General features: G+C 45.9%; 1 protein-coding gene across 6 annotated transcripts in view; it reads right to left on the bottom strand.

Moving 5' to 3' along the window:
- Positions 1-26,723, bottom strand: part of MBNL2 (muscleblind-like splicing regulator 2) — a 150,626-nt gene that overhangs the window by 40,391 nt on the left and 83,512 nt on the right. For all 6 annotated transcript variants that reach the window (XM_004680062.2, XM_012723226.1, XM_004680063.2 and 3 more), the window contains exons 3-5: positions 10,617-10,781; positions 3,232-3,432; positions 212-475 (exon numbers count right to left, since the gene is read on the bottom strand). In XM_004680062.2, coding sequence (XP_004680119.1) covers positions 212-475; positions 3,232-3,432; positions 10,617-10,781 — 630 coding nt within the window. The remainder of the gene's footprint in view (positions 1-211; positions 476-3,231; positions 3,433-10,616; positions 10,782-26,723) is intronic.

Consider the following 26,723-nt stretch of genomic DNA (forward strand, 5'->3'; position numbering starts at 1 on the left):
GCGCCGGCCGCCTGCACCTCAGGGATTTACTTATTGTGCTGGAGAAGGGAGGGGAAACGGAACAGAACAAAAAGAGGAGAACAACCACCGAACTCAGCAGCGGAGCAGCAGGGACAGCAGCCTTCCCTACGGGCCCAGCGCCCCGGGGCGCGCGCGCGCGGCCCCCCGGTCCCGGGCGGGGGAAGGTGCGTGACGGGCGCGCCCCACTTACCATGACTGTGGCCGCGGCCGCGGCTGCCTGGGCGGCCACCGCGGCTTGGTTGGCTTGGTGCTGCGCCGCTTTGATTTTGGCCTGCAAGTGTGCAGGAGGGTGAAAATATTTGCATTTCTCCCTCATGCAACGCCCCTTTATGTAATCCATACAAACGGTTACGGTGTTGTCATTCGTGTCGATCATGGTGCTGTCTGCGGGGTGTGCAAAGCGACAGTCGGTCTCTCCCCGGGCGCAGTTTCCTCGCTGGAACTCCCTGCATACCTGGACACGGGAGGAAGAGCGGAGGATGCAGGGACCCGCCTGCAGGCCTCGTCCCAAAGCCTCTGCCCGCGCAGCCATGGAGGGAGTCACTCAACAACAGGGGTCAATGCTTGTCCTGTCTGGGACAAGGGGCCAGTGAGCCAGGGGAGTGCAATTCTGGTTACCAGAATCCCTGAGAAACACATCTGAGTTTTTCTTCACGCTCTTTTCTGGGGCGAGAATCTACATGGAGAAAAATCAGCAGCTTAGCCAAAATAACAAAGAAAAATCAACACCGCGGCTGTTGTCCTTGACCGTGATGTTAGATGTGCATGTGGAGGTTATGGATATAATGATAATCTGGACAGATATATTTAATCCACACATAGGACGTGGATGTATGGAATTTGGATGCATAGAATTTGGATACACGCAATCTGGAAATACGTGTATTTAGGGAGGTGAACAGTGCTACGTAACTGTGTGTCCGTGTATCTCCAGTCTCCCACCCTGACAACTCTGGATGCTACAGGATTTTTCATGGAGAGATACTTTTGCCACAGATCAAACCTCCAGGGATTAGCTGCACACTCCTAAAAGCAACTGGGGGGGGGGGAGGAATGACAAGCTCATTCTCCTCCTGTGAGCTAGGAAGTGGGGTTGGGGTGAATTTGAATATTTCTGTTTTCCCGGATGTCTTCCCCTACTCTTGAAAGATATTTTATAAGCATACATCTGAAGAAATACAATATTTAAGAGCCCAACACTTTCATTTTAAGGCTGCTCTGATTATTTGGGACAGGACAGAAAAAGATGTGGATTAAAATAAAAATAAAAAGGAGAGAAATCTGGAAAGAGATCAAGGGAAAGAAATAAACCAAGTGAAGTAAATAGAGCCTGAAGTGTTGATGTGGGGGTGTTTCTTCTTTATTCCTAAATCCTTATTTTGAAACCCCAAGTAATGAAAACGTCGCATCTTCTAAACTTGTGGTAGATCAGAAATTTACTGTAGAAATTAAGTTTTCTTTAGAATCTAAAAGTTTAGTATTTATTAATAGTATTCTTTGTTCTGAATAGATAACATGAATGAAGTGTTTTTATATATAATGTTCATAAATGTCACTAGGAAGTGAGAATCAGCAAAACTGTATGGGGTTTGTAGATTTTACAGCTGGTATGTTTAAGTGATTGTTCACTTCTTGATCATCAGTGACATCATGTGAAGGTCACCAACATGACCTTCAAGCCTGGGATAAGCCCAGATTCACTAGTACCCAAGCGACTAGTACCCAAGCAGGTTTGAAGGGGAAACAGCTAAATCACAACATTGCTCAGTTTCCTCGAACATTGGATATTAGCCGACATGTCATATTTAGCTCATAAAATGTGCAAAGTAAAAATTGCTCAGCCATCCCCAGAGATTTTGAGGAAGGCTTCCACTCTAAATGGATGGTCCCAGCCAGGGCTGCCGGGAGGTTGTGGCTCAGATGTGTTTATTGAGGGTATCTGCCTGTACAGTCGGCTTCGTTCCTGGGTTGAAACAAACTGAGAGCTGGCTCAGCTGAAATCAGTGAATCATCTGTACATATGTCCCGGTCTGCAGTCCTGTTGGGAAGGACAATTTGTTCCCCACTCAGCTGATTTAATTTGTTTTCTGAAGCACAGTCACGTACAGAACACCAAGGCGCTGTGGGCCCAGCAGGTGGAGCCTCAAACCCTTTCCCAGGCCCTGAAAGGTCTGTTCATATTCAGAGGGAAAGGCTAGATCTCCCCAAAACGGCAGCTATTGCATGCAATTCACAGACTTTTCATTTTGGGGATCCAAATACCTCAGATTGAAGCTGATATTACACAGCAACATTTTATTGCTCTCAAGACGTACTGGATAAATAACTTAAACAAATGCACATTGCAAGAACATTCTCAAATGACTCAACAAAGCACAGTGTACTTCTAAACCATATGGGTAGCACTTACCAACTTGATTGGTAGTGGACTTAAGACATTTGAAAAACCTCTGGGATCTTTACACAGCTGTCGACAATCCCTATCAGATGTTATAAGCTAGAGCAGTAAGAGAAGTGAGTGAATCCCCTCACTCTGATGAAAGAGAAATGTTACCCACAGAAGTACAGAGGGCTGGGCTCGAGTCACAAACTGTTTTATAAATACATCAAGTTGATTCTTTACACTTTTATAGAAAACTTGAATTTAGGATAAAGAGACGATCTCATTTTTAACTGAATTTGTCCAAGCTCCATTTCCCTCCACCCACACAATCCCTGAGGCCCGACAGAACAGCCATACTGGTTCTGAAAATCCTGATTTCTGATAGAAGTAATTTGCAGAGCCCTGAATACTCCCAGTTCCTGACTGCTGGGCTTCAGCATGGCCTCTCTCCCCAGGCCCTTCTGGGATCCAGAGAGGGTTAACATCTGGCCGAAAGGAGGCCTCTAGGGACCACCTCTGGGGCCCTCGTACTGACTGATAGGAGGCCCCAGTGTTAAGCTCTCTGCCCCTGAACATACATTCCACACTAACTGTTGTTTGAACCAATGTGATCCTTTTCCCATAGATGAGTTTCCATAGATGAGTTTCCTTTATACTTGGCCTCAAATTCCAACCACAGAATTCCAAATGCATGGGTTTTAGATGAGTGTGTGTGTGTGTGTGTGTGTGTGTGTGTGTGTGTGTTTTCAAGACTGAACTAGTATCTCTCCAGCATTCACTTACAAAGTTCACTAACACATCTCAAGCCACAAATGCAATGGAAGTACCTCCAGTTTGTCAGTCCTGAGAAGTTTCTGAGTTGCAGTTGAGCCTGGGACAGTGACGGGTGGACTTCCGGGAACAATAACAGGTGTGGTAGGTAGAATTTCCGTTGGAACTAACCCAACTCCAGGGGTTACAGGTGCTAAGTAAGGAGCAAAGCTAATCGCTGTATTTGTCCCTATGGCGGGACCCACAGGAAAGGTAGGCTGTAAAAGGGAGATAACAGGAAAAACAGGCCTTCAGAATAAAGCTTTAAAAGATGACCAGTGACTATCATTCGAGTACCATTTATTCAACATATACCCGACTGTGTTAAATCAATGCTGAACTGTGAAAGTCCATTTTGTTTTGCTTCATGAAAGTGAAATCTATATAGATCTTCAGTTTCCCACTCCATACACCAACACAGAAGAACACCACAGAAACCTCATTACAGGGGACAGGTTAAACTTTTATTGCGATGAATGTGTTTTCAAGAAAAGAGAATAATTTTCACTCTAATGGTTCATCACTCCAAACTACTGAGTACTATAGCACTAACGAGGCAAAAACTATTGGTATTGCCTCATAATCTTTGATTTTTTTCCCCACCTCTTGCAAAGGAAGAGGTGAAAAATACTTGATGCATAACTTAATTTAATCCAACTGATTCATTCTCGTAAGTGGAGGTGACTTGGGTTTTTCTTGCTCAGACTTTCCAGTAGGTTTCCAAATTCTACCTCCAAAAGGTAATTCCCATCATTCCCATGAGTTTTCACACAGGTCGCTATTTTTTTTTTTTTTTCTCTATCTCAACTACGTCTACATGCGGCACTCTCTTCCAGAAGGTGGGATCAAAGAGTTTGAACTTACAAGCTGGCTTGCGTTTTGGGATCTCAGAATCAACACAGCAATGAAAAAGGCACATGGCACCTTGCTAAACTTCCCTGTCTCGACAGGGAATGGGGAGAGTCATACTAGGGGTTTGATGGAATGAATATTTTTAAAAGCTCCACCTAAGAATAGGCCTTTCAGAAAGGGAAAAAATGTACATGTAAGAGAACAGCACATTTGGTTTTACTATTAGAGAAAGAACCAATATTAAAATCTCAAGTTGCTAGAAACAGAGTTTTCTTAGAATAAGTTATACGCAAAATTGGACCTGAGTGCTTCTGTTGATTTCTTTGCTGTTGTTTTCCCCCCAGTTATGGGATGACTTCTAATCTATTTATTTTGAGAATCAGTTTTCAGATACTTACAGTCACATGTGAATGCAATTTGCTCACATTGAACTTGGCTGATAGCCACAGCATGCTACGTCTATATTTATACATTGTGGGTAACGTTCTTGTCTATTTATGGATTTGAACGAGCTGCTGAGCATATGGGAAAAAATAACAATCTATGTTTATTAAACATTTTTTTTGTTTACAGCAATAACAGAAAAATATCTCCTATAAATTATCATATTAGAAAACAGTGAGTTACTGAGAGTTTGTGCAGAGAGATCTTGGAGAAGGTGAAAATCTTTACTGCAGTGGTCAGAAGCAATTCTGATGGTTTTGTAGGGCCTGCTGTTATATGCCAAGAGCATACTTTTGTCTCAGACATAAAATTCATGGTGGGAGAAAGTTGTAACATGAGGCCTCAACATGGGAAAGGGATGGCTGTTAGCATTCCTTTTCTTCGTTGACATCCTATAAAATGTTACATGTGTGTTTCCCATTTTCAACCCCTTTGGATTATAATTATAGAAAGTTTTGGTTTCCAGTAACTATAGCTTTTATAGTTTAGTGCTATTTTAATAAGCCAAGTGAATGATATGGCATAAGGGCTATTTAATATCAGCACTAAAAATATCAATTTTGAAAGGTCATCAATCACGACGGAACCAGCTATATCAGAAAATGTCTGGAGGGGAATTTTCTAAATAAAAATCTCACAAATACTGATTCAATGGGTCTAGGCAGGGGGCTTGAAATCTGCATTAATAAAAACTACTACCTGATCTGTGTGGCCAAATCTAGGAATCACCATGAGGGGCAAGAGGTGAAAATATGGAGTAAAGAAAATTCTACATGTGTCATTGAACCCTGAGACTAATAGTCAAAGTGAACGTTTAGAGCAAAGAACATTTTCCCTACGCTCCACTTTTGACTTTCTATAGAAGCAAATTCCTAACCCTCCCTCTCTTGGGCCATCTGCAGCCAGGGTCCCTGCGGGACACCAATACAGTCGCAGCCCTGACTACGAAGATACTGGAATTGCAAAATATTTTGGGGCAGGTCGTCCATAGCAATTCGCTAAATTTTGCTTTCACAAATGGCCTGTTCATTTAATTTCATACTTTAAATGAATGTTGGTATTTGATTTATTGATGCTTTTTTAGCCTGGGTGGGAAGTTAACCTCTGGCCCTTCAGCTTCCTCCCAGGCAGAGAAACGAAGTCAGACCCAGTGGCATCAGCCTGGACCAAACAGGGTGCTACTTCTCCCACTTTTCACTCAATGCTCAAGAAACAGCAGCTCACGTGAGGACAGTAAAAATTAGCATTCTCAAGTCTGTTTTTAAACATCATTTCCTGGTTGCAATCTACTCAGCAAAGCACACAACTGTATTAAGTGACAGCAAATATCTATTCTTTTTTGAAATAGGAGCTGGAAGAAAGTCCTTCCTGTCATGTGAAAATGAGAGTTAACAGTTCAGAGGCCTCACAAAGATGGAATCAATGAGCTCTTTTCTCTTGTTTTAGCCAGTGTTTTTCGCTGTTGAAGTTGATTCGTAAAAAAATAGTTACAATAATTTGCAGAGACGGTACCGTGCTGGTTATCTGGTTATCGTGGTTCTTGTGGTTACCGACAGCCGCCTTATTAGGTTTGTGAAAGGTTCCGGCTGCTTGCTACGCATTCTCACGCACCTTTGTCTGCTTTAATCTTCTTAACACCCTGGAGAAGCAGAAGTGGCCGTGGACGGCACAGCTTTCCTTGGGAAAGCAATTCAGCGCAGGGACTAACCAGATTACCCCGAGGTCAGTGCAGCCGAGGCGTGGAGTCAAGGCAAAGCCCCAAGGCCCTGGGGCTGGCAGTCTGGGCCATTTCCACTCTCTGCTGTTGGCAATTTCTTGACATGTAAAAGGAAGAAAACACCAGCAGCCCTTAGATCTTGGGAGCCTAGAGAAGACGCAGGTGGAGAGTGTGCCCTGCAATCAGGTGGAGAGTGTGCCCTGATCCCCACAGGCGGTTGGGGTGCTCTGCAGTTGGGGGGGAGGGGGGGTGCTGTCTCAGCACAGTGGAGCTCAGCTCCTGGACTGCAATGAACTCCCACGGTGGCGTCCAGCCCTGTCTGGAAGTGTACCCGCTGCCGCGGGGAGAGGCCTCCGCTCTGCACTGATGCCAGGCTGTCTGTGGCGGGGCCCAGGCCCCTGGTCATCTCCCAGCCCTGGCTGCAGCTAGCGAGGCCAGACGGCCAGCGTCATGGGAAGTCTCGGAGAGCGCTCGCTTCTGTGATGCCGGCCTTGCACTTCTTCCCTCTGTCCCTTTCTGCTGCTCCTGTGGTTTTCTTCCCAATTCCTCACTCTTCAGTCTGTTCTCATCTGTTACCTCTTAAATCCAGGTTCAAAGATCTCTTTCTCTCTCTCTTCTTGTGCACCCCTACTCCACCTCCCTCCCCCACACAGGTGCGTTCTTTACTAATTTGTAGCGGTAAGGAAAGCCCGTGGCCAGGCCTTGTGGCTGATGGCCTGACCGCCTCTGTCACTTTGCAACAAATGCGGTCAACTGACTCTTTAGAACAAGAGCTCTAGAGATGCCTACCTTTCGAAGGCTTTAACTCCAAAGGGTAGGTTTTGCCCCTCCAATTGAAAGGCTTAAAATTAAAACATGGCACATCTTAAGCCTGCTCCCCCCCCTGCTCCCAGAAGCATCTCTGGAGGGCAAAACTCAACGCAAGACTTGAGCCCCAAGGTCTGGACCACGCGGGCTCTTCACCCCACTAGGGGCACCCACCTGGATCCTGAGGGTACACACGGAGGCGTGCAGAATGGGGAGTGGGGCGACACACTGGGAAAGGAGGGAAACAAGACATCATTGTTACACCCACTAGGAATTCGAAAGAGAAAAATGGCCGGGAGGAGTTTCAAATACAGAGAATTTGAAGCAGAAGAGATGTAAGGGGAAGGAAAGGTTTGCATTTTCACTCAGCAAATATTCATTGGTACAGAATCGGTGCCAGGAGACTGGATTTTAACTGAGCTTAAACCTTAATGCAAAAGCTAAACCCACGCAAGTCATTTTTACAGAAAGGAGAGCGCCTTGTTGCTAGAGAGATGCAGTGGTGGTGGGTCACAGGGGTAGGTCTGGGGTCTGCATGAGGAAAGCAGACTCGCCACAGAGGAAGATACTTCAGCGAGAGTCAAGGCGACGCATGAAGCTCGGGTGTTCTCAGAGCTGCAGGCCTGGCTTGATGTAGAGGGTACAGGGGGGCAGCTGAGCAGAGAGGGCACTGGCGGAGGATCACAGTCAGCTTTCCAGGCCACAGCCAGGGTCACAGCCAAATGCACATGCTTTGTCTTCAGTGAGATGGGAAAGCACTGAAGGATTTTAAGGGAGTGAGGGGACCCCATTTATGCTTTAAAGAGATTCCTCTGGCTGCTCTATGCAGGATATATTGGAAAAAGACAAGAATGGAAACTGACTAGGAAGGAAATGTTCATATGTGTTTGAGAACAGGTGGATGAGGGCCCAGACAAAGGGAAAGGGGGCGAGCAGATGGCCTTGAAGGGTGCTGGTGCCCGGGGCGTGAGAGTCTGGCTTGGGACTGACACGCTGGTTGACGGCCCCATTTCCTGCAAGGGGAGCATAGAGAAATATGGTTTTGTAAATGCCACATTCCTGTGAGAATTCTGAATTAACCAGGAAGCGGGATCAGGAGCGGGGGCTTGGAGGAGAGGGCGGAACCGGGACTATGCATCTGGTTGTTCTGGGCAGATGACTGACCGTTGCCAGCATGGATTCTCGAGATCACAAGGTAAGGGGGTGGGCAGACATGTCTGTGCTGGTAACCTCGGCACAGAGCAGGGGGCTTTGTGGGCAGAGATAGGAGAAGAGGGAGGGCCGCCTTGAAGGCGTGAACACCACCAGCAGGCTCAAGGGAAGAAAGGGGGTCAATATGGAGACCACGTTGAAGGATTTCAGGGAAGTGGTTTCAGGGAGGAAGATCGGGAGCAGAAAAAGCACCACAGTCTTTGCAGACCTGAAATTGGGGTGCTCCTCTCTACTCTGCTGAGCAATGCATTTGTTTTCACCAAAGGTCCACACAGACAAGTTTCTTGGGGCTGCAACTCAAACTCAAACCACAAACTTGTGGTTCGACCCAAGGCACCTTTATCCCTGCCTTTTTCTGGGGACCAAGTCTAAAGGCCCCACATCAAGGCTCTCAATCCTCCCAGAGGCTCTTGGGAAGAATCCTTTCCTCGTCTCTTCCATCTTCTGCTGGCTGGGGCATTTCTTGGTGAGTGGTCTCATCCTGCCAGCCTCTGGCTCTGCTCACACAGCTTCTCCCTCTTCCTCACCGTCCACGTCTTTGGTCACTCTTTGCTCTTCCAAGGACTCGTGATTCCGTTTAGTCCTGGAGAATCACCCCATTCAAGATGTCTGACTTAAGCCCATCTGCAAAGACCCTGTTTCCACAGAGGTGACATTTATAGCTCCATGCATCTTCGGGTGCCATGATGAAGCTCTACTCACTTGTCCACTAATTCTTCCCTGAGACCGTGGAATTATTTGTCTGCAAACTTGATGACTCTTTCAAATTCACCATCTTTTAAAAATTCTAATAGTTCTCATAGCTGGAAAACCTTTATGAACATATTTAAACATAATCTTCCTTTTTCATAGAGTAACCAGGATTATTAACTTATTAATTTTGAGACAAATAAAGGCATAACTTAAAAAAAGGTTTCACTAAAGTTGGCAACAAAATGGAATTTTCTTATTAACATTAGCATTATTGAGGACAGGGGTCAACTCTTATAAACTCTAAACAAATAGGAAGAGAATGATTAAAATGCGTGAGATATATAGGGAATGTTACGATGTTGACCTTGGTGGTTCTAAATTTATCCCCATAAACATTATTTAATGCGTATAATAAAATTATTTCAGCATTTAGATAATTTAATAAAATAATTTACATTCAGGCATCAGTAAAGAGAGCCATAAATTATACATGTATGCGAGTTTCAATAGATCTACTTAGATGCCTATTTGGGGCGTTCCGTGTGTCCAGAACTCAAGGCTGGTCTTCTGTCTGGGTGTCTTGGAGCCTTGTCCAAGAGTCTTTCCTGTCTCATCCAAGATCATAATTCCTTGTGCGTGAATCTCACTGGGCTTTTCCCATGTCTGTACACCCAAGACTGCACCTTATTCATTCATTACCTGGACAGACCTGGTTCCTGGTTACTTTGGGCCATGACTCTTGAACAGAAACCTTAAGACAAGCAGGTCTGCCAGCTGTCCAGCACCTCTCTCCCCTCCCTGGCCCTCTCCCCATCTCCTCTCTGAGACACACAATAGGCAAACTGAACTCACGCCCGCTGTCCCCTTGCTTTTCAAGAACACAGCATTTTTATACAATCGAGACTGATTTTTAAACAATAGTCTTTTGTGTGTGTGGAGTACACTTTGGTAAAAAAGTACATTTCACAGGCTTGATTTTTAAAAATTTATCTTGTCTCTGACAAATAATCACAAATGGAAATGGTGTTCGCTGAAGTCAAATGTACTTCTCCAGGCCTCATTTTAAAAACAGTTTTCAGACTTTTAAGAGGCACTTTCAAGCACGGTAGAAAGGGGAAAATGTGACACCATAACCACTCAGCGACTGAGTCCCCTGGGCATTTCGGGTCCCAGCCATCTTGCCACACCGTTCACAGGTGGTAGAGGCGGGCCGAGAGCCTTTCGGGGGCTGTTGCAGGTGCAGGATCTCCAGGTCTCGGCCACCATGACCAAGCCCTGTAGTTCCTCAGCTCTACGACACTGGGTGAATCATCTAACTTCTCCGGTTTCTCACGCCTCAGCCTTGCCATGGTGCCCTAGACGTGAACACTCTGCTGCGCTGATAAAGATGGTCACCAATTTCTGCTCTAAAGGAGTTCTCCTCTCAGATGACTCAAGTACGGGGTCTGCTGGGGAGAACGCTTTGGAACGAAACCATTTCCCAGTTACCACTGGGAACGGTCTTGGCCCACTGCGGCCACATACATCTATTTCCACTTTAGAACCTTTTAAAAACCATTTTTAGCATCTACTTAGCTTCAAAGTCATTTGCCTTACTTGAAGAAGGGGGGCATTGGGTTGCCAGGCGTGTCGCCTTCAGCAGCACCAAGCACCCCACCAGGAGCAGGCTGTACTCACCACTGGATGAAGCGGGGTTCCTGGGAACATAAATTGCATCTGCTGGGCCAGCATCGCTGCTGCAGTTTTTTGCTGGATCAAATTGTTCCTCCCATTAATTTCTAGTTGCGTTTTTAAATGTGTTGGAGGGTGAAGATACTTGCAGTTCTCTCTTGAACAACGGCCCTGTAAGATGAACGTATTGGTTTAGGACTTAGTAGCTCACTATTCTATTGTCAACCACTTCACAATCACCCCATGAGGACAGGGGCGAGGGTCCCATGCACACCTCCCGAACACACACGTGTGCTTGTGGGTGTGCTTGGCCGTGCGTGTGCCTGCACACGCTTGTCAGGGATAGGCACCAGCTGCTTATCCAACTTGTTCAAATCTGTCACACAAAGAAGCCTCCTAGATATTTTTGGTTCCTGTTGCTTTTAGTGGATTCTAACTCTGACAGGCTGTCAAGGGCAGACAGATGTCTCCCCTGGTATTGGAGAGTACAGGGTACAGGAGAGGGGATTCAGGGGAGCGCCCGGGCCCCCTCAAAGAGCCTGGACTCGCCGCATATTGCTTTGTGCATGCGGTCGTGGTGACGAAGCCCGTGCTGGATTTGTACAGTGGAGATATGGTAACTTCTTCAAATGTGCCTTCAGATTGATTGAGGATGTCTAGTTCCACTAATGAAGAAAGGACAAGGGTAGACAGGGGTGGGAATGTCTTCGTAATATATGCAGAGGGGACATTTCCCGGCACAACCTGGTTCACCGCAACGGGTCAGTTTGCTTCATAAAGCTGCTGTCTCGTGCCCCTGGCCCACACTGGGGACTCGTGACACGGGTTTCAGACTTAATGTCGTGTTTTAACAGAGTGATGAGCACTGTGGCTAAAGTAGCATTTGGACTTTAAAGCAAAGCAGAAACAAATCAAGGGCTTTGGTGTCAGGTGTGCTGCAGCCTGCCTTGAAGGGGAACTGCCAATGGTAGTGTTTATGTTGAAAGCCCGAGTTTTCTAAACTCCCAATTGAGAGAATCATGTTGATGTGTGAATTATGCAATTTCCAGGGAAGAACAGCAAACGGTGTTAACCAGCACAAGTATTATCATTCCCCAAAGACTTTGTCTATTTGCAACCAAGGAGAGAATATGGGTTTGTTTACCAGATATAAAAATAATTTTAAAAAGCAAGCTTGGTGGATCCCGGGAAACACATTTGTCTATAGTCATCCTAATTCTAAACATCTGCAGGCCCCACCTGCTTGCCCGTAATTTCAGCTGTACTTTTAGCACCCCCTCTCTGAATGTGTCTCCCCCACGCCTGTGGAGAAGAGCAGACACTGGCCTCAGACTCAGTCTTGGTGGTCGGGGCCGCCCACCGATGCCGTCCACGGCCTGACTGCTGGCAGCGCTAAGGTGTGTCACCTGCTCGGGGGGGACATGTGGGCGGGTCACGTATCTGCTAAGTCAGTGTGTCTCCTCAGTCACAAGTTCGTACTGTGAATGTCTCATTCGGCTCCCTATGCACCAAAATAGACAACGCAGGTCAAACATTTGCAGGTCTAGTGGAAAGACACAGGTAAGCTAGAGCCACAACTGAACAGAATGAAATCAGAGCAGGCTAGGAGCTTCCTTCTCCCACCATCTGCTTCTAGCTCCAGTTATGGGGGATCCAGTTTCTACCTTCACTTTACCTGGCGTACTGCTTTGTGACGTTCCAGGGTCTCTCCAGTCTTACTTGCTTCAGGCATCTCTTACTTTCCTTTCCTTTCTGCCCTCCTTTGACAACTTCCATTGTCTTTCTGTTTGCTAAATCCGATCACCAAGAAAGCATTCACATGGGACAAGCTCCTAAAATATAGGTGTGTGATCAAGCTCTGGATTGCTGCCTCATGTCAGGCACCCAATGCACCCTCTCCTCAAGGAAGGAGGCAGTTTCGGGATAGAAGATATAATTAGTGCTCACCGGCAGGGGAAGGGTGTGGTAAACAAAGTGACATTACTTGGACAGAGGAACAGAGGATGAGGGCAAGCCACTGAGGCTTCTCTCTGAAAGCCTTTATCCTAATTCCCTGCAGACGTCATTGTTGCACTTACAGGCAGAAACCCAGAAAGGTTTACAATACCAGGTGTGCTTATGGGTTTGTGGGCACAATCACAGACATGGGCTAGTGAAGGGCTCTGGCTATGGACTTGTGCAGAGAGGAGAATCGAGTTAGCGAAATGTCCGCACTTTTACCAGTTCTGCAATTAAGTTGTGCTCATTCAGCTAATCATCACTTTAATCACTAGTCTTCTAGAGTAATGTTTTGTTGCTGCAGATAAAATTTTTGATTAGGCTGGGAAAATATGGGTTTTGTGTAAATGTTGTTATCTCTGGATATAACTGGGACTCTTAGGGATTTTTTTTTAGTCAATAGAACATGATTTACAGTATGAAATTTTTAATTTAATGGTGGAATTTTTTCCCCCTGTGAATTAATGTAACTCCAGGGTGGGCTTACACACTGAGTAAGATATGTTTTTGATCACATCTGGTGATTTACATAGTCCTCTCATTGTCTTCTTACAGTACCTATAATAGATCCCTATTCTACAAAACAGCAAATGGACTCAGGGAAATTAAGGAACTTGCCCAAGATCATATACCTGATAAGGGGTAAAGATGGATCTTAAATCTGGGTCCACCTGCATCAATTCCATCATAATATCGAGCTGCTTAAAATGAGGGAAAATAAAGGTCTAACCTCATTCTTCACAAAATAATAGGGTACATGACACAGTAAGATGTAACAAAGTAGTTATCCAGGAGGCCAAAGACATAGGAAAAAATCGCCATCATCACTTCTAACAAGATGCAGACTAAAATCACAATGAGCTACACATCATATTTGTGAAAATTGTGTATTTTGAAAAGGCCCCCAACAATAAGAGTTGGAGAGGATGCAAAGAAAGAAGAACCCGACTATACTGCTGGTGAGAATGTGAACTGGTGTAGATTTATGGAAAGACATTATGGATTTACCTTAAAAAGATAAACACAGGCCCTCCCTGGTGGCACAAAGGGTTAGGATGTAGCACTGCAAACTGGCCGCAGCTGCTTTAGTGCAAGTTCGATCCCCACCCCGGAGGTGACCCACACGGTGTGGCAGACCTCTCCTGCCTTGCCCGCTGCTCCCCTCAGGAGTGTACTTCGTCCATCTGCCTGTTCTGCTCCCCACTCTATTTCTGGTGAATCCTTTACTGCCCCTGCACCTCTGACCTGTACCCCAGTTCTGTATGCATAAATATATAAATCTTAAAAAAAAAGCTAAATATGATCTTTTTTTGTACAACCCAGCAATCCCACGCCTGGGCATCTATCCAGAGAATATGAAATCATCAGCACAAAAGCCCCAGCACAAAAGCCCACGTGTTCTACAGTGTCCACAGCAGCATTATTTACAATGGCAAGAATATGGAGGCAGATTAAATGCCCATCTATGCACAACTGGATCAAGAAGGGGTGGCATAGCTCACTCTGGGTAACATTATAAAGCCATAAAAAGGATGACATGCAGACATCTTCAACAAAATGGAAGGAATTTGAGAGAATTACATGCCGTAAAGTAACTCAGACCCATAAACACAAAATACTGGACGATAACATAGCAGACTATTGGATAAGGTAAAACTCTTTCCAAAAGTGGACATGAGTAACGCTGTGAGGACTCTGAGAACTCTGAGATTAAAGGGGGGTAGGGAAAGGTATAGGGAACACAAAGCATGGTGGTGAGGGAAAAAAAAAAAAAGGAAATAAAACCAAGTGTAAGTGAAGATTTGGGCCTGGAAAGAGATTATTTGCATGGGATCTACATTGGTAGAGGCCAGAGGACCTGAGTGAGCTCACGTTAAGGTCAAAGTTAAGGTGTTAGAAGCAATGACTTGAGTTTCTGGTACATCAGTTTTTTATTTTATGTTTTTATCTGCACAGTGAAATAATTATTGTGTTTTCCTCCAAGGGCTGCTGTGCGATTAAATAAATTAATATATGGGCAAGATTTATAGCAATGTCTGGCACATACTAATAAGCACTGAGTAAATATTGTTAATACCAAAGAAAGGAAAACTATTTGTATATGCTCTTTTATTTATAGTATTTATAGTGCAAGATTACAGACTTAGTAGGCTTAGCGAAAGTGACTGGCTCTAGAACTTTCATATTAAAACATTAATTATGCTTATTCAGGTATCTTCTATTCAATTGTCTTTCATATACAGGCTATTTCTGCAAGCGCACCTGTTTAAGGAGACAGAGCTGAACCTCAGCTCAACCCTGAATTAGTATCTCAATGTCCATTGGACCACGGTGCCTCAGCTAGATTAATTCAAGCCCCAGGAAAGTCTAGGAAGCAGGTTTTTAGTAAAGGATCCTGTAGAACCATAAAATCCTAAAGGAAAAGCTACTGTCAAAACATAACAAGCTATTCGACACAGTCAACAATCTGTAAGAAAGTCTGTGCTAAGGCAAACGATTTGTCAGGATCTGCGTGGTCGCACACGAATGTTGAGTGTTACAGAGAGTTGTCATGAGCGAAAGGGAGTGTGCAGGAAGGCAGAGGGCCCTTGGTTATCACGGTGAAACAAAAGGCCAATGTCAGAAGCAGCGTGTCCTGTTTGCAGCCCAAGAAATACAAACAATGCCCTGGGAACATCTTCCTGGGGCAGCTAGGATTTGGTTTTGGCTTTATTTTCACTCTTCCTAGCTCTAGCTCTTGGCTAAACAATGTTTCCCAAGATAAAGACAGTTATGGCCTGGCCCCTCGAAGAGGGAGCTGGTGCAGCTTGCGCAGGGTAGGGTGCAGAGAGCCCTTCCAGCGTCTTTGTGAAGTCTTAGGAGTTGAAAACTGGAGTCCCAGCCACAGAGCTGGTGTAGAGACAGGCGCTTCTGAGTCATATCAGCGTTCAGGGGTTTGCTCACAGCAGGCAGGATGTGCCAGGTGTGGGAATGGCACATGGTTCGGCTCACACTCAGCACTGTCCGGGTATACTTCAGACTGAGGCCTCCCTATGTTCAGTCCATTTTTACTGAGGACAAATATTTGTTTGCCAGGCAGTGGAGAGATGAGTTCATCATGGCTGAACCAACAGAAGGCATGCTGTCTCCTTTCTAGAAGCTTGGGCTCTAGTGGACGGATGGTTAGTTAGCCAGATCATCACACAGACAAAAGTAGATTCACCAGCTAAGATGTGTGCTGTAGAGAACACTGAGAGGCATGGGTCAGGGAAGGGCCCTGGAGACCAGAGGGACGGGGAGAAACTCAACAGGGGAATGAGCAGTGTGTGTGTGTGTTGATGGGAGAATATAAAATGAGGACAAAGGGAAGAAATTGGGCTAGGAGAATGTACCATCTGGAGTGTCAGGAAGGTTCTCCAGACTGGGGTACACAAGGGGTGTGGGTCAGATTGGGAGGGTGAGAAGAAATGACCCAGGAAGTCACAGATGGTTGCTGGGAGCCAAGTTCAGGGGATGAACTTCCTTCCTTTGGAAAGTTCTGCACAATCACAAGATGAAATCCACACTTTCTGCCACATGTAAAACCTTAGCCTGCTCACTAGATTTCCCACCTCTAATTTTATTATATATTTGTATTATTTAGAAACAGTAACAGTATTCTGAAAGCGTTTACCCAGGAAGTGGGCAGTTTACCTTACCTCCAAAAATTCCTCCAGGAATATTTGGACCACGGAGGATGAAGCAAGGAGAAGCAAGTTAGAATTTCCAGCTGAATTGAACTTATCAAAATAAGCAAAGATGGAAGATTCTAAGCTGGATACCCATGTTGATTCTCAACAGGATGAAGAAGGACGCTTAATAACTGTAATATGTTCTTGGCAGGATAACAGATTGGAGTTCCTGGAATTACAGCCCTGTTACACTGCATGGCATGAGGGAGGATAAGGGTGGCTTTGGCTAAGAAAAGCTTTCAGAATCAGGTCGGTGTGAGAAAGAAAAAGCATAATTGGAAAATGAGATTTTCTAATTGCTTATTTTAAAACAAGTAATTTTTAGAATCTTTTCTGAGGATGCTCCTAATTGAAAAAGTCAATTAAAATATGGAAGCAAAAAAGAAAACAGATTAATTAGGAGATTGTTAAAGGATTTAACAATAGGTTTTTGCCCACAGGAATAGCGAATGCACAACTGCATCCCACTAATATTCCATGGAAAAGCGAAGGATTTTACATGCTCGGAACTGGAACTACCTTGCTGTATGTGCTATTTGGGAACAGTCTGAATTGTGACTTCATAGGGGCCGACCACGGCTGAGCAGACTCTTCAAAGGCCCTTTTGGGGAAGAAAATTCCTGCTGGGGATGGGTTCAGGGTCACAGTCGGACCTGCAGAATTTGGCTCGTCCTGATGTGTCTTGCGCACTCACTGTTTTGAGCACCTGTGGGCTGGTGGCTACCAATCCTAAGATTGAGGGCAGACAATAACTGCTTTCCAAAGTGAGTCCAGCCCTTGCGTGGAACCCAACACTGGCCATGGAAAACCAGGTTCCCTTGTGTTCTACGTGCATGATGCTTGGCCAGTGACACCCTCATGCCCCAACCGGTGTTTCTGCCCTGAAACCTGTTGTGTCTTGAAACCTCTCCCAGAGAAGCTCTTTCAACAGTACCTGCAACTCGACTACCTGCTCATAATCCAGGTATCTGATGCCTGGGGCCAGCAGGGCCCGGTGGTCTTCCAGAAGCCATACCTGTCAAAGGGGGGCTAACAATGACTCCTATCTCACAGGCTGGGTGAGGGTTAAGAACACCTGTCAAAGGGGGGTAACAATGACTTCTGTCTCACAGGCTGGGTGAGGGTTAAAAGCTAACACACGGGGTGTATTTGAACAGCCTCCTGAGTTATCACTACCACCATCACCCTCAGGACCATTAACACCTTCTGGTTGATAGAAGTACAGGGTATTAAAAACAAGCCTCCTAATATTAGCTTAGCTTCTCTATCACCGTGCTTCTCTCTGGCTTGTATGCCAAGCTCCTTAACCCTTTGTTATTCTTGTTCTTATTATGAGTGCCAACATTGGCCATTTTTCTCTTCAAAAGAGCCTCAGATCTGTTTTTCTTTGATTTTTTTTTTTTCTGTTGAAACTTGCCAGGACTGATTAACAGGGTATGACTAATTCAGAGTTTCAAGTAGCTTTGTGTTTATGTGGGGAAATCTTGGAATTCAAGTGGTGGCTTCATCCCAAAATGATTCGATCAAATTAAAGAAAAAAACCATGAGAATAGTCTGTGTCTCCATCTTCTCGTCTGCCAAACAGGCATGATCATATTCCATCTCAGCTCCTTCTGAGGATCCTGAGAGTTGAGGAAAAAATGCAAGTTTCTCTGAAAAGGTCACACTTTGCTATATTTCTGACCCTCTGGTCTACTCCCCCCTTGAATGTCCCTAGTCTAGTGAGAGGGGACAGCACAAACACAAAACTGCGTTACGGCAAAGTGCCCTCTCCCCTGTGACGCCTGCTGGTGCAGCCGCCATGTAGCCTGGGTATCTCAAGATGCCCACGTGTGACAGATGAGGTGCCAGGTGCACCAGCAGGTGTGGCAAATTAAGTCAAGGTCATTCAGGATGCCGTGAGTTCCTCCAGTCACACAGCTTCAAAGTGGAAACTTGCTCAGATGGGCCAGTGTCGGTCCTCGTGACATCTAAGTTGTTTGCGTGGCACTTCTGATGCAGCTGGCTGACCAATCAGATGCTGACAGCCTCCGCTTCTCTACAGTTTTAAAATCTCTTAAGGCTTTTGAAAGTAGGAGAAACTCAAGGTGAACAGGTATGCATAGGCTCATCATTTTTATGGGTCTCAGTCAGGTGGCAAAGGTTGAGTTTCACATTTGGTCTCATTCTGCTCCAGTGCCTTACCGGAAGGATACGGGCAGGTGACAGTGGTGGCGTAAAGTGGGCATCCATACTTGGGCTTAATTGACAGCATTCACTAGGGAACTGAAATGGCTCTCCTCTAAGCAAGTGACAGATTAGGCTTTTAGGCTCCTTTTGAATTTAAATAAATGAATGGAATCACATGAGCATTGTGTATGATAGTTGCAACTACACAGCACAGCAAATAAAATACTACCACATAAGGACATCAGAATGAGAAGCGATTTGGGGAATTGCTACCAGCGATTGATAACCAGAACTTCCTCTGAAATGGGCAACTGCCTTATCATCAACATTATGTAGGAATTTATATAACACAAATTCCATTTATTAGTAATTTAGTTCAATCTATAAAACATTTCATCTTTTAGAGTCAACATATGCAGTGCACTCTTTAGGTAAATAGTATAAAATGTACTTGTAGACACATCAAACGAGAACATTTGCAATCTTCTCTTTTCTGGGGTGTGACCCTTCTTCTCTGTTGCTTCCGCAGCATGGAGGAAACATGGAGGAAGGTATGAGACCGGAGACGTGGTAGGGTGGGTAAACCAGGGAAAATGTCAAATGCTGATGGGCAGTTAGTTATACCTCCAACTGTATCATCCCAGGACTGAACTCCTGAGTTCAAGGAGAACAAGGACAGTCATGCATCAGGCTGTACAGATGCGTAGCTCAGGTTGTCCTGGAGAGGGTTTGCATTTTCTTCCCAGAAAACCACCGTAATCAGCACAGTCTGTTATTCTACTACAGCACACGGGTGTGGGGTGAGGTCTGAACTCTTCCCCAGTGCTGGTGCTTTTACCTTCCAGAGAGAGAGCTGCCAGTGCTTCTGAGTCTCGCCATGTCCAGAAGGACATTATGGCAGCCGGTCATGGCTGGGAAAACCTTGTAGTCACAGACTGCGCTGTGTGGCCACACTGGCGACTCTCTAGTCATGACGCCTTCGGACACCCCTGGCAGGGGCCATGAAGGCCTAACGTGGTGGCCATTTTAAAAAGGCAAAATATCAAATGAATAAATGGGGAGGGCAGGCAAAGAAGGCCAATTATTTGCAGCTTTTTTTTTTTTTAAATGGATGTTGATTGCCTAGGCAGTTTTAGAGCTTTACACTATGGTGCCTTGTGTTTGGAAAGAGCTGGTTGTCAGTTTGATGAAGAGATCAAGTCCGGTCTTGTCCGGTAAAGACGACCATCCTGTCCACGAAAGGTTAACCAAAAGGCAGCGAGTAAAGAGAGATCAGTGAGACCAAAATGGCCTCTGAGTTCTTGAGAAATTTAATGGAAATTCACTTCCAGGTATCAGATGCTTCATTTGGAAAATATTTAACTAGAAGATCGATACCTTCTGAGTCACAGAGGTACTTTGGTTAGTGCGGTGGGTAATATTCTATCCAGGGAACACAGGCCCCTTCTCCTGGCTATTTGATTTGATAGTGTCAACATTTCCTAAGATCCCGTTCATCAATGAGAGCGCGGCCACAGGTGAAACGAGGAGCCATGAAATATTAAATGACAGCATTCGGCTCTTTCCTGTGGGGGAAGACAGGCCTTTCTAGGTTACTTACTATTCTCAAAAAACCACGGCACGAAGGAGATCAGTGCAGCTTGTCGAAAGGTTGTCTTCCTGCCTTTCCTTCAACACATCTTATTGAGTCCCTGCTACGCATTAAGCCTTGAGATATTAAGCGACAATAAAAACACAGCCCGACTGACACCGAGATGGAGGAAATATAAAGGGGACACGGGGTGGGGGTGGGGGAGCCCAGCTTAGGAGCGGGGAAAGGCTGGGGGTATGTGCAGGGAAGATGCAGGGGGAGGAGAGTTGGCAGCTGGGAGCAGGTCACTCAGCCGGGGGAATTCACAACCTCTGTGTGGGGGCTAAAGTCCCGAAGCTTTATGAAGCCCTTTGCACAGCACCTAGGATGGAGTGAATGCTCAGTGAACACTGACTGCTCTTCTAGAATCATCAGTTGTCGGCAATTCCAGAACCTGGTCATTTTTTAAAATAAGGGAAATTGGCCCCAAACACAAAACTTTGGGAGGCATGGTCTGTGACGGACTGTGTGTTCTTTTTCAATCAGATTCAAGACCGCTTAGAGCAAGGCGCCCACGTGAGGGAGCCCCCTTAGAGGGCTTCCTGGAATTCGGACTCAGCAGGACAATCTGCTTGGAAGCTGACAAGCAGTGCGTCTGAACCATGCAGTTGTGCCTTTACAAAATGCTGGGATTCCTCCTGTTCCAGTTAGGTTCAATTGGGAAGTAATCACTGTCCCAAGTCTGCCAGGTGTCAAGTACCCCCCTCCCCCCAACACCTGGGGTCACTCTGGCCCCTGCCCTGAATCCCACCCCATTCTCTCCTCTGATACTGGGGCTCAGTCTTAAATCTGGCCACCAGGGGGCCTCCCTGACCAGCTGCGCCGAGTTCTGTCTGTCTAGCCCACCTGGCAGGTATGCATATTAAGATGTTTTGCTGACCACACTTATGTATAAATAGGCTGGTGACAAAGTCAGAGTACTGAGGTTGCTCGTTCGGGGGCTGGCAGACGTCGCAAGAGGAGGTGGGAGAAGAGGCGCAGAAAGAGGAAAGGAAGAAGGGGAGGGAGACAGACCAGAAAAGGACGGGGCGGGGTGGGGGTTGCTGGGTACCCTTTAAGATCAACAACATGATGGAGCTCACAGGAGAAAAGACCATGGTGTGGTGGCTGGGAGCTGACCACAGGATGGAACCACTGCAGTCTTTCCAGAAAAACCATCCCCAGAGGGGTGGGCAGGCACGGTTCCTCCCACCTCCATGGGCCTTTATCCCTGCTTTGGGACTGGGGAGGCAGAAGCCACAGGCTCCCTTCCTTTGTTCATTCAACAAACCATTCTGGAGCATCTGCTCTACGCCAAAAACTAGGATGGAAGTGCAGGCAGGGTACTAAGTCGTGGTCCTACCCTGGATAAAAATAGCTGAGACTTACATAACAGTCGTATAGCGCTCACCAGGCAGCTCCTAAGTGCTTTTCGGAGATCATCTAATCTTCAGCATCAGATCAGATCAGTAGCGTTCTCTTCCTATGGGGGAAGGCACAGCGAGGGGAGCTAACTTCCTGAGGTCACGCAGGGCATTGGGGGCAGAGCTGGGCGCCGACCCAGACCGCCTGTCAGTGTTGACCCTCTGAGGAACTGTTTTTTAGAAACTTGAAACATTTTTAAGAAACTTGGAACATTCGTATCACACCTAAAAAAGCATTCTTCACACACAGTCTCTAATTACTGCTTCACAACGTTCTTGTAAAAGACGAACCTTGATTTAGAGGGAAGAGAAATGAGGGTCAAAGTTAAAGGAACTTTCCAAGGCCAGGTCGTTGAGGTCAACCAGGGCTAATTCTGGTCACCCCTTGCCAGGAAACATGCCTTCTCGCAGCGGGAGACGCTGAGGGGAGCCGAGTTTGGGCTTGAGTTGTTGCAAGCAGAACAGGTGGTTCTGTATGCCGGTGACCCTGAGTGGTCAGTGCCACGCGTGGCCCTGTGTGTCCCTGGAAGGATACAAAGGCGGACTAGCCCAGCCTCTCACCATGTGGCCTTACGGAGACACTGTCTCTGCAGGGGTCACCCGGGTAGCATATCACAGTGGATCTGGTCAGTGTGACTGAGGTTCTCACACACAGCATTGTGAATTGCTCAATGTTACCTCAGTAAAACCCAAAACAGCGGTGGGGCGGGATGCAAGACACAGAGACAGCCGTGCATAGCGGGGAGACAGAGAGGGAGGAGCCGGCCTTCTCCAAGGAGCGTCTGAGCGACCAGAGCAAATTCTCCTTTGCCCTTCAGAAGGGGTGTGACATGCCAACACCTGGATTCCAGACTTCTAGCCCCCCCAAATTGTGAGAGAATGGATTTCTGTTGCTCTAAAGCCACCCAGTTTGTGATGCTTCTTCCAGAGCCCCCAGGAAGCCAGCTCGTCCGGTAGCAAGGTCACCATCCATGAGCCAATGGTGCATTTTGTCCTGAGATTGGGTGCTGTGCCAACAAGACAGGATGGGTCTTCTACCCTGAAGATTTGGTTCTTCGAATTTGTATCCTGATTTTCTCATGTGAACGCAGGGAATAATATTCCCCTGTCGGATCAAAAATAAACCACAAGAACTCCCAAAACTCCCAAATCCTTAACAAGCCCGATGACTTTCTGCAAGTGAAACCAGTCAGTCAGCTGCGTTGCACTCAGATTTTTCATATGGAAGATTTAATAGGAGAGATTTATTTTAGTAAAAGACAAAATGTTTCACTAAAGAACTCATTAGTAATGCATAAAGGCCTACTGAGTCTCTGAAGATCCATTTTCAAAGAGAAATGTTGGGATAATTTTTATATCCTGATTACAGAGAAAGACTTGATAAAAATTGTCCTTATATTAAAATTTCATGGAGGTGGGGGTGAGGGTAGTAGGAGAGAATCCCTCAACCAAGTAGGAGGGAAGTCAAAGAAAGCCTTTTCCAAAGATTGCTGTGATTCTGAGGCCTTACTTGTGAAATGAGGCACTATCACAGGTACTTTGACACAGAGACCATGACCACGTCCTGCCCACCTGACCCATTCATTCCTTCCTGAGCTCCCAGGACAAACTCCGAGCGCCTAGCTGACTGACTGGCTACCGCATTCTGATGGGAGGTGTCTATCCTGCAAAAGTCCCAATGTTCTGACTCTGGTAGCCTTGCTCACCTACTGGCTATCCCACATCTCACATACAAGAACACCATGCAAAAGCCTCGCTTCACCTCTCCAGTTCAAGCTCTGTGGACCCGCCCCTCCCAGGACCCTCCCCAGACTGAAGCTCTGCTTAGCCTCTGTATTGGAAAACCCTGCCCATCAGCTGGCCCACTGACAACCACCCCCCCACACCTCCCAGAAAATAGCTGCTCCCCACCAACAGACCCATGGGTCATCTTTGTGATCTGCCTTTACTGTGACCCTCCTTCAGTAGACACCCTAATTTTGTTTAGTTTTTCCTGAGCTAGATGATCCTTCCATTTGTACCTGGGCGTACCAGACTTCAAGACAGCCCTGCTGGACCCAGAGTTGGATCCTTTCTGTCCAGGGGCAGATCTCATCCTAGATTCCTAGTATCCCCCGGCTGCCCCAGTGAAATCCAGATTCAATGTCATTAAGATATCTTGGATATTATTTTCTCTCTTGAGAAAGTAAGTTTCTTCACCCAACACAGCCCCAGTGTCCCTCATCTGTATATAACTTGGACACTTAAGTTAGTCAACCTTATTTATAAACTCAATCGGCCCGTTGTTAGAGCCCATTTTTTTAAAGAGAATTACATATCTTATAATGTACTTGGTGACATTTACTGAATGCAAATAAACAAGAATTTTGTTGTAACTTCTGACTACTTATTATTACATCCATGCTAGGTGCTCTATAGGTGTTCTACAAGTACTGTCTCAGACAAAACTTATGAGTAGAGGAGGGATTCTGAATATCTCCACTTTCCAGACGGGAGAACGAGACCCAGGAGACAGGCCATCTGCTCCCACGTCCTACACATAGCCAGAGGTAGAACCCAGACTTCTGTGTATGTTTTTAGCCAGTGCTCTTAGTCACTGCTGCCTCTTTTTCATGGTCATATAATTTCAAAAATTACATTTATTGAATTCTTGTAATGCACCAGCATTTTAAAATGCTTTAAAATAATGTATTTGTTAGTGTTCATGATAAGTCTCTAGTGTGGGCCTATTTTTATGTTCAGTTGTACCTACTCAGCATGAATCACCCAAACCACATGCTCTAAGACTAGATATTGTTGATTCCTAAGCCTGTGTGATGTTGGGTGCAAGTGGGTACAAAGATGAACAGTGGATTTTTCCTCTTTGAAAAATTCTAGATGTTGATCTGCAGTGCACATACACATGAGTAGAAGAAAAAACATCTGATATTAGCCAGAAGGATCTATGTAATGTTCCATAAATCATACAAAACCAATTAAAGTGATGGGGCACATTTTATAAATATAATTGAATTTTAAGAATCAAACTAATTATTGAAGGGAACAACCAAAGCAGCCCACTCAGAGCACAATTCCACATCTTAGGGCAGAGGAGACATCGCTAACAGTCCCGGGATGGGCTTTGTTCTTCAGAGGTCTGCAAGTGAGTCTCAGGGAGGCAGATGATTGCACATATATAAGCGCTAATCCAAGAATCATGCATGTACATTTCAGGCCTGTGTCTTTTCTTTGCTTGTTACAAAGGTCTAACGCACCAGATGAGGGCAGTTTCCCCAGGAAGACTGGGGGGAAGCCATTGTGGTAAGTCTGATATCAGCCAGAAGGATCCATGTAATGTTCCATAAAGGAACATTGACAACCCCATGGAAGACATCTAGGGAGAGTACAGTGACTCTTGTAGGGTCACAGAGCATTGACCCTGAGACTACAGCTGCATCTAGCATGAGGGCCCAAGTCTCACATGGACATCATGGGCTTAGGTACATTATCTAACCCTGGATAAATGTCTGCTCTGTCTCCTGCATCACCTCTCTCTTCACTGCTGCTGCCACCATCAGGTCAGTGAAAGGCATTAGATGTGGCCTGATACTGATGCTAGAGCCCTCATCTCTCTGCCTTCATTCACTCAACAAATACTTGTTTAGTACACACTGTGTGCCCAAACTGCCTGTCCTCATGCAACTTAGCTTCTGGTTGGGGCAGGCAGGCTATAAGTACACTGGGCAAGTTATAAAGCAGAGCCTGCGGAGTGCTGTAGGGGGAGTGAGATAAGCATGCTGGCGAGTGCTGTAGGAGGCTAGGTTGCCCTTTTTTATTGGGTGGACTCAGCCTTCCGGAGAAGCAAAGATTTGAAGGAGGTGGGAAGTCGGGTCTGGGCTAGACGCAGAAGAAGTACATTCCAGGTAGAGAGAACAACCATAACTATGTCTCAAGGAAAGGAGGTATGCTTGGCTTGTCTGAAATCAGTGCACCTGGGGTGTTGGCTTGCATCCTGGTACATAGGTGCCAGGAGGCCAATGCACCCAGAGGTATACCAGGACCAGTGCACCCAGAGGTGTGCCAGGAGGCCAGTGCACCCAGAGGTGTGCCAGGAGGCCAGTGCACCCAGAGGTGTCCCAGGAGGCCAGTGCACCCAGAGGTGTACTAGGAGGCCAGTAAACGGAGGTACACCAGGAGGCAGATGTACCTGAGCACCCTGAACCAGGACAGAGTTGGGATGGAGATCAGAGCTGCAACAGGTTTGCCCAGAGAAGGTCTTTTAGGCCATTGTGAGGACTCTGCTGACTCTGAAGGAAATGGAGATTTTGAGTGACGTGATCTAACTCACAATTTAGGTTTTGCTCTGGCTGCTGTGTTACGAACAGATAGTGGGCCTAGTGGCCTGTAATGGAGGATGGTGGGCGCTCTGCTGGTATTCTCCAGCTTCTCCTTTACCCTGTCTAGCGACCCACACTGCTCAGCAGATGCCACCTGATGCCAGTGCCTGTTCTCATCATCAGCACAGCTGGGACCCAATCTTGCCTTTGTCTATTGGTCCAGAGCAGAAGTTTTTCATTTGCCTCATAATAGCTGGGAAGGCAGAGCAGGAAGCCTGGGGGGCTGGGGGCAGGGGCAAGCACCAGTGAGGTTTGCTTACCAAAGGAACTTTTGGAAGACAGGCTCTGCACTAGACCCTTGTAAACCTCGCAGAATGAGACCTAGGGGACACACAAATACAACTTGAAGATGATTTTTACTGCATTCAAGGCTATTTCCTCCCACTTAAGGATTCTGAAATCGCACAAATACCTGCCAGAATCTGTTAAAGAGGTAAATAATAGACCTATTTTTAGGCTTTGTTCCTAAAATGTACTCTTGAAAGGAGCCTGAAAATAGACTCAGTATGTTTCCTACTATGAAAATGGCAACAAATATATGCATTCCTACCTTACCAATTACACAAACAACTACAAATTAATACTAATGATTTACATATAGGAAAGTAAGCTTCATTTTGTTGAGCGATTGCTATATAGATGTTTCCATACATTGACCCTTACTCCCTCAAGAGCTACAGAATTTTATTTATTACTTTGTTTTACATATGGAGGGAGTGAGTTGAGAGAAATAACTCAGGTGAGCTGCATAGCTTTGTCAGTGATCACAAAGCAAGTAGACGGCATAGCCAAGATTCTAACCCAGTGTCCTTGATAGTAAAGGACAA

Source organism: Condylura cristata, unplaced genomic scaffold (genome assembly GCF_000260355.1).
Source record: "Condylura cristata isolate star-nosed mole 26May11 unplaced genomic scaffold, ConCri1.0 scaffold00010, whole genome shotgun sequence".
Lineage (NCBI taxonomy): Eukaryota > Metazoa > Chordata > Mammalia > Eulipotyphla > Talpidae > Condylura > Condylura cristata.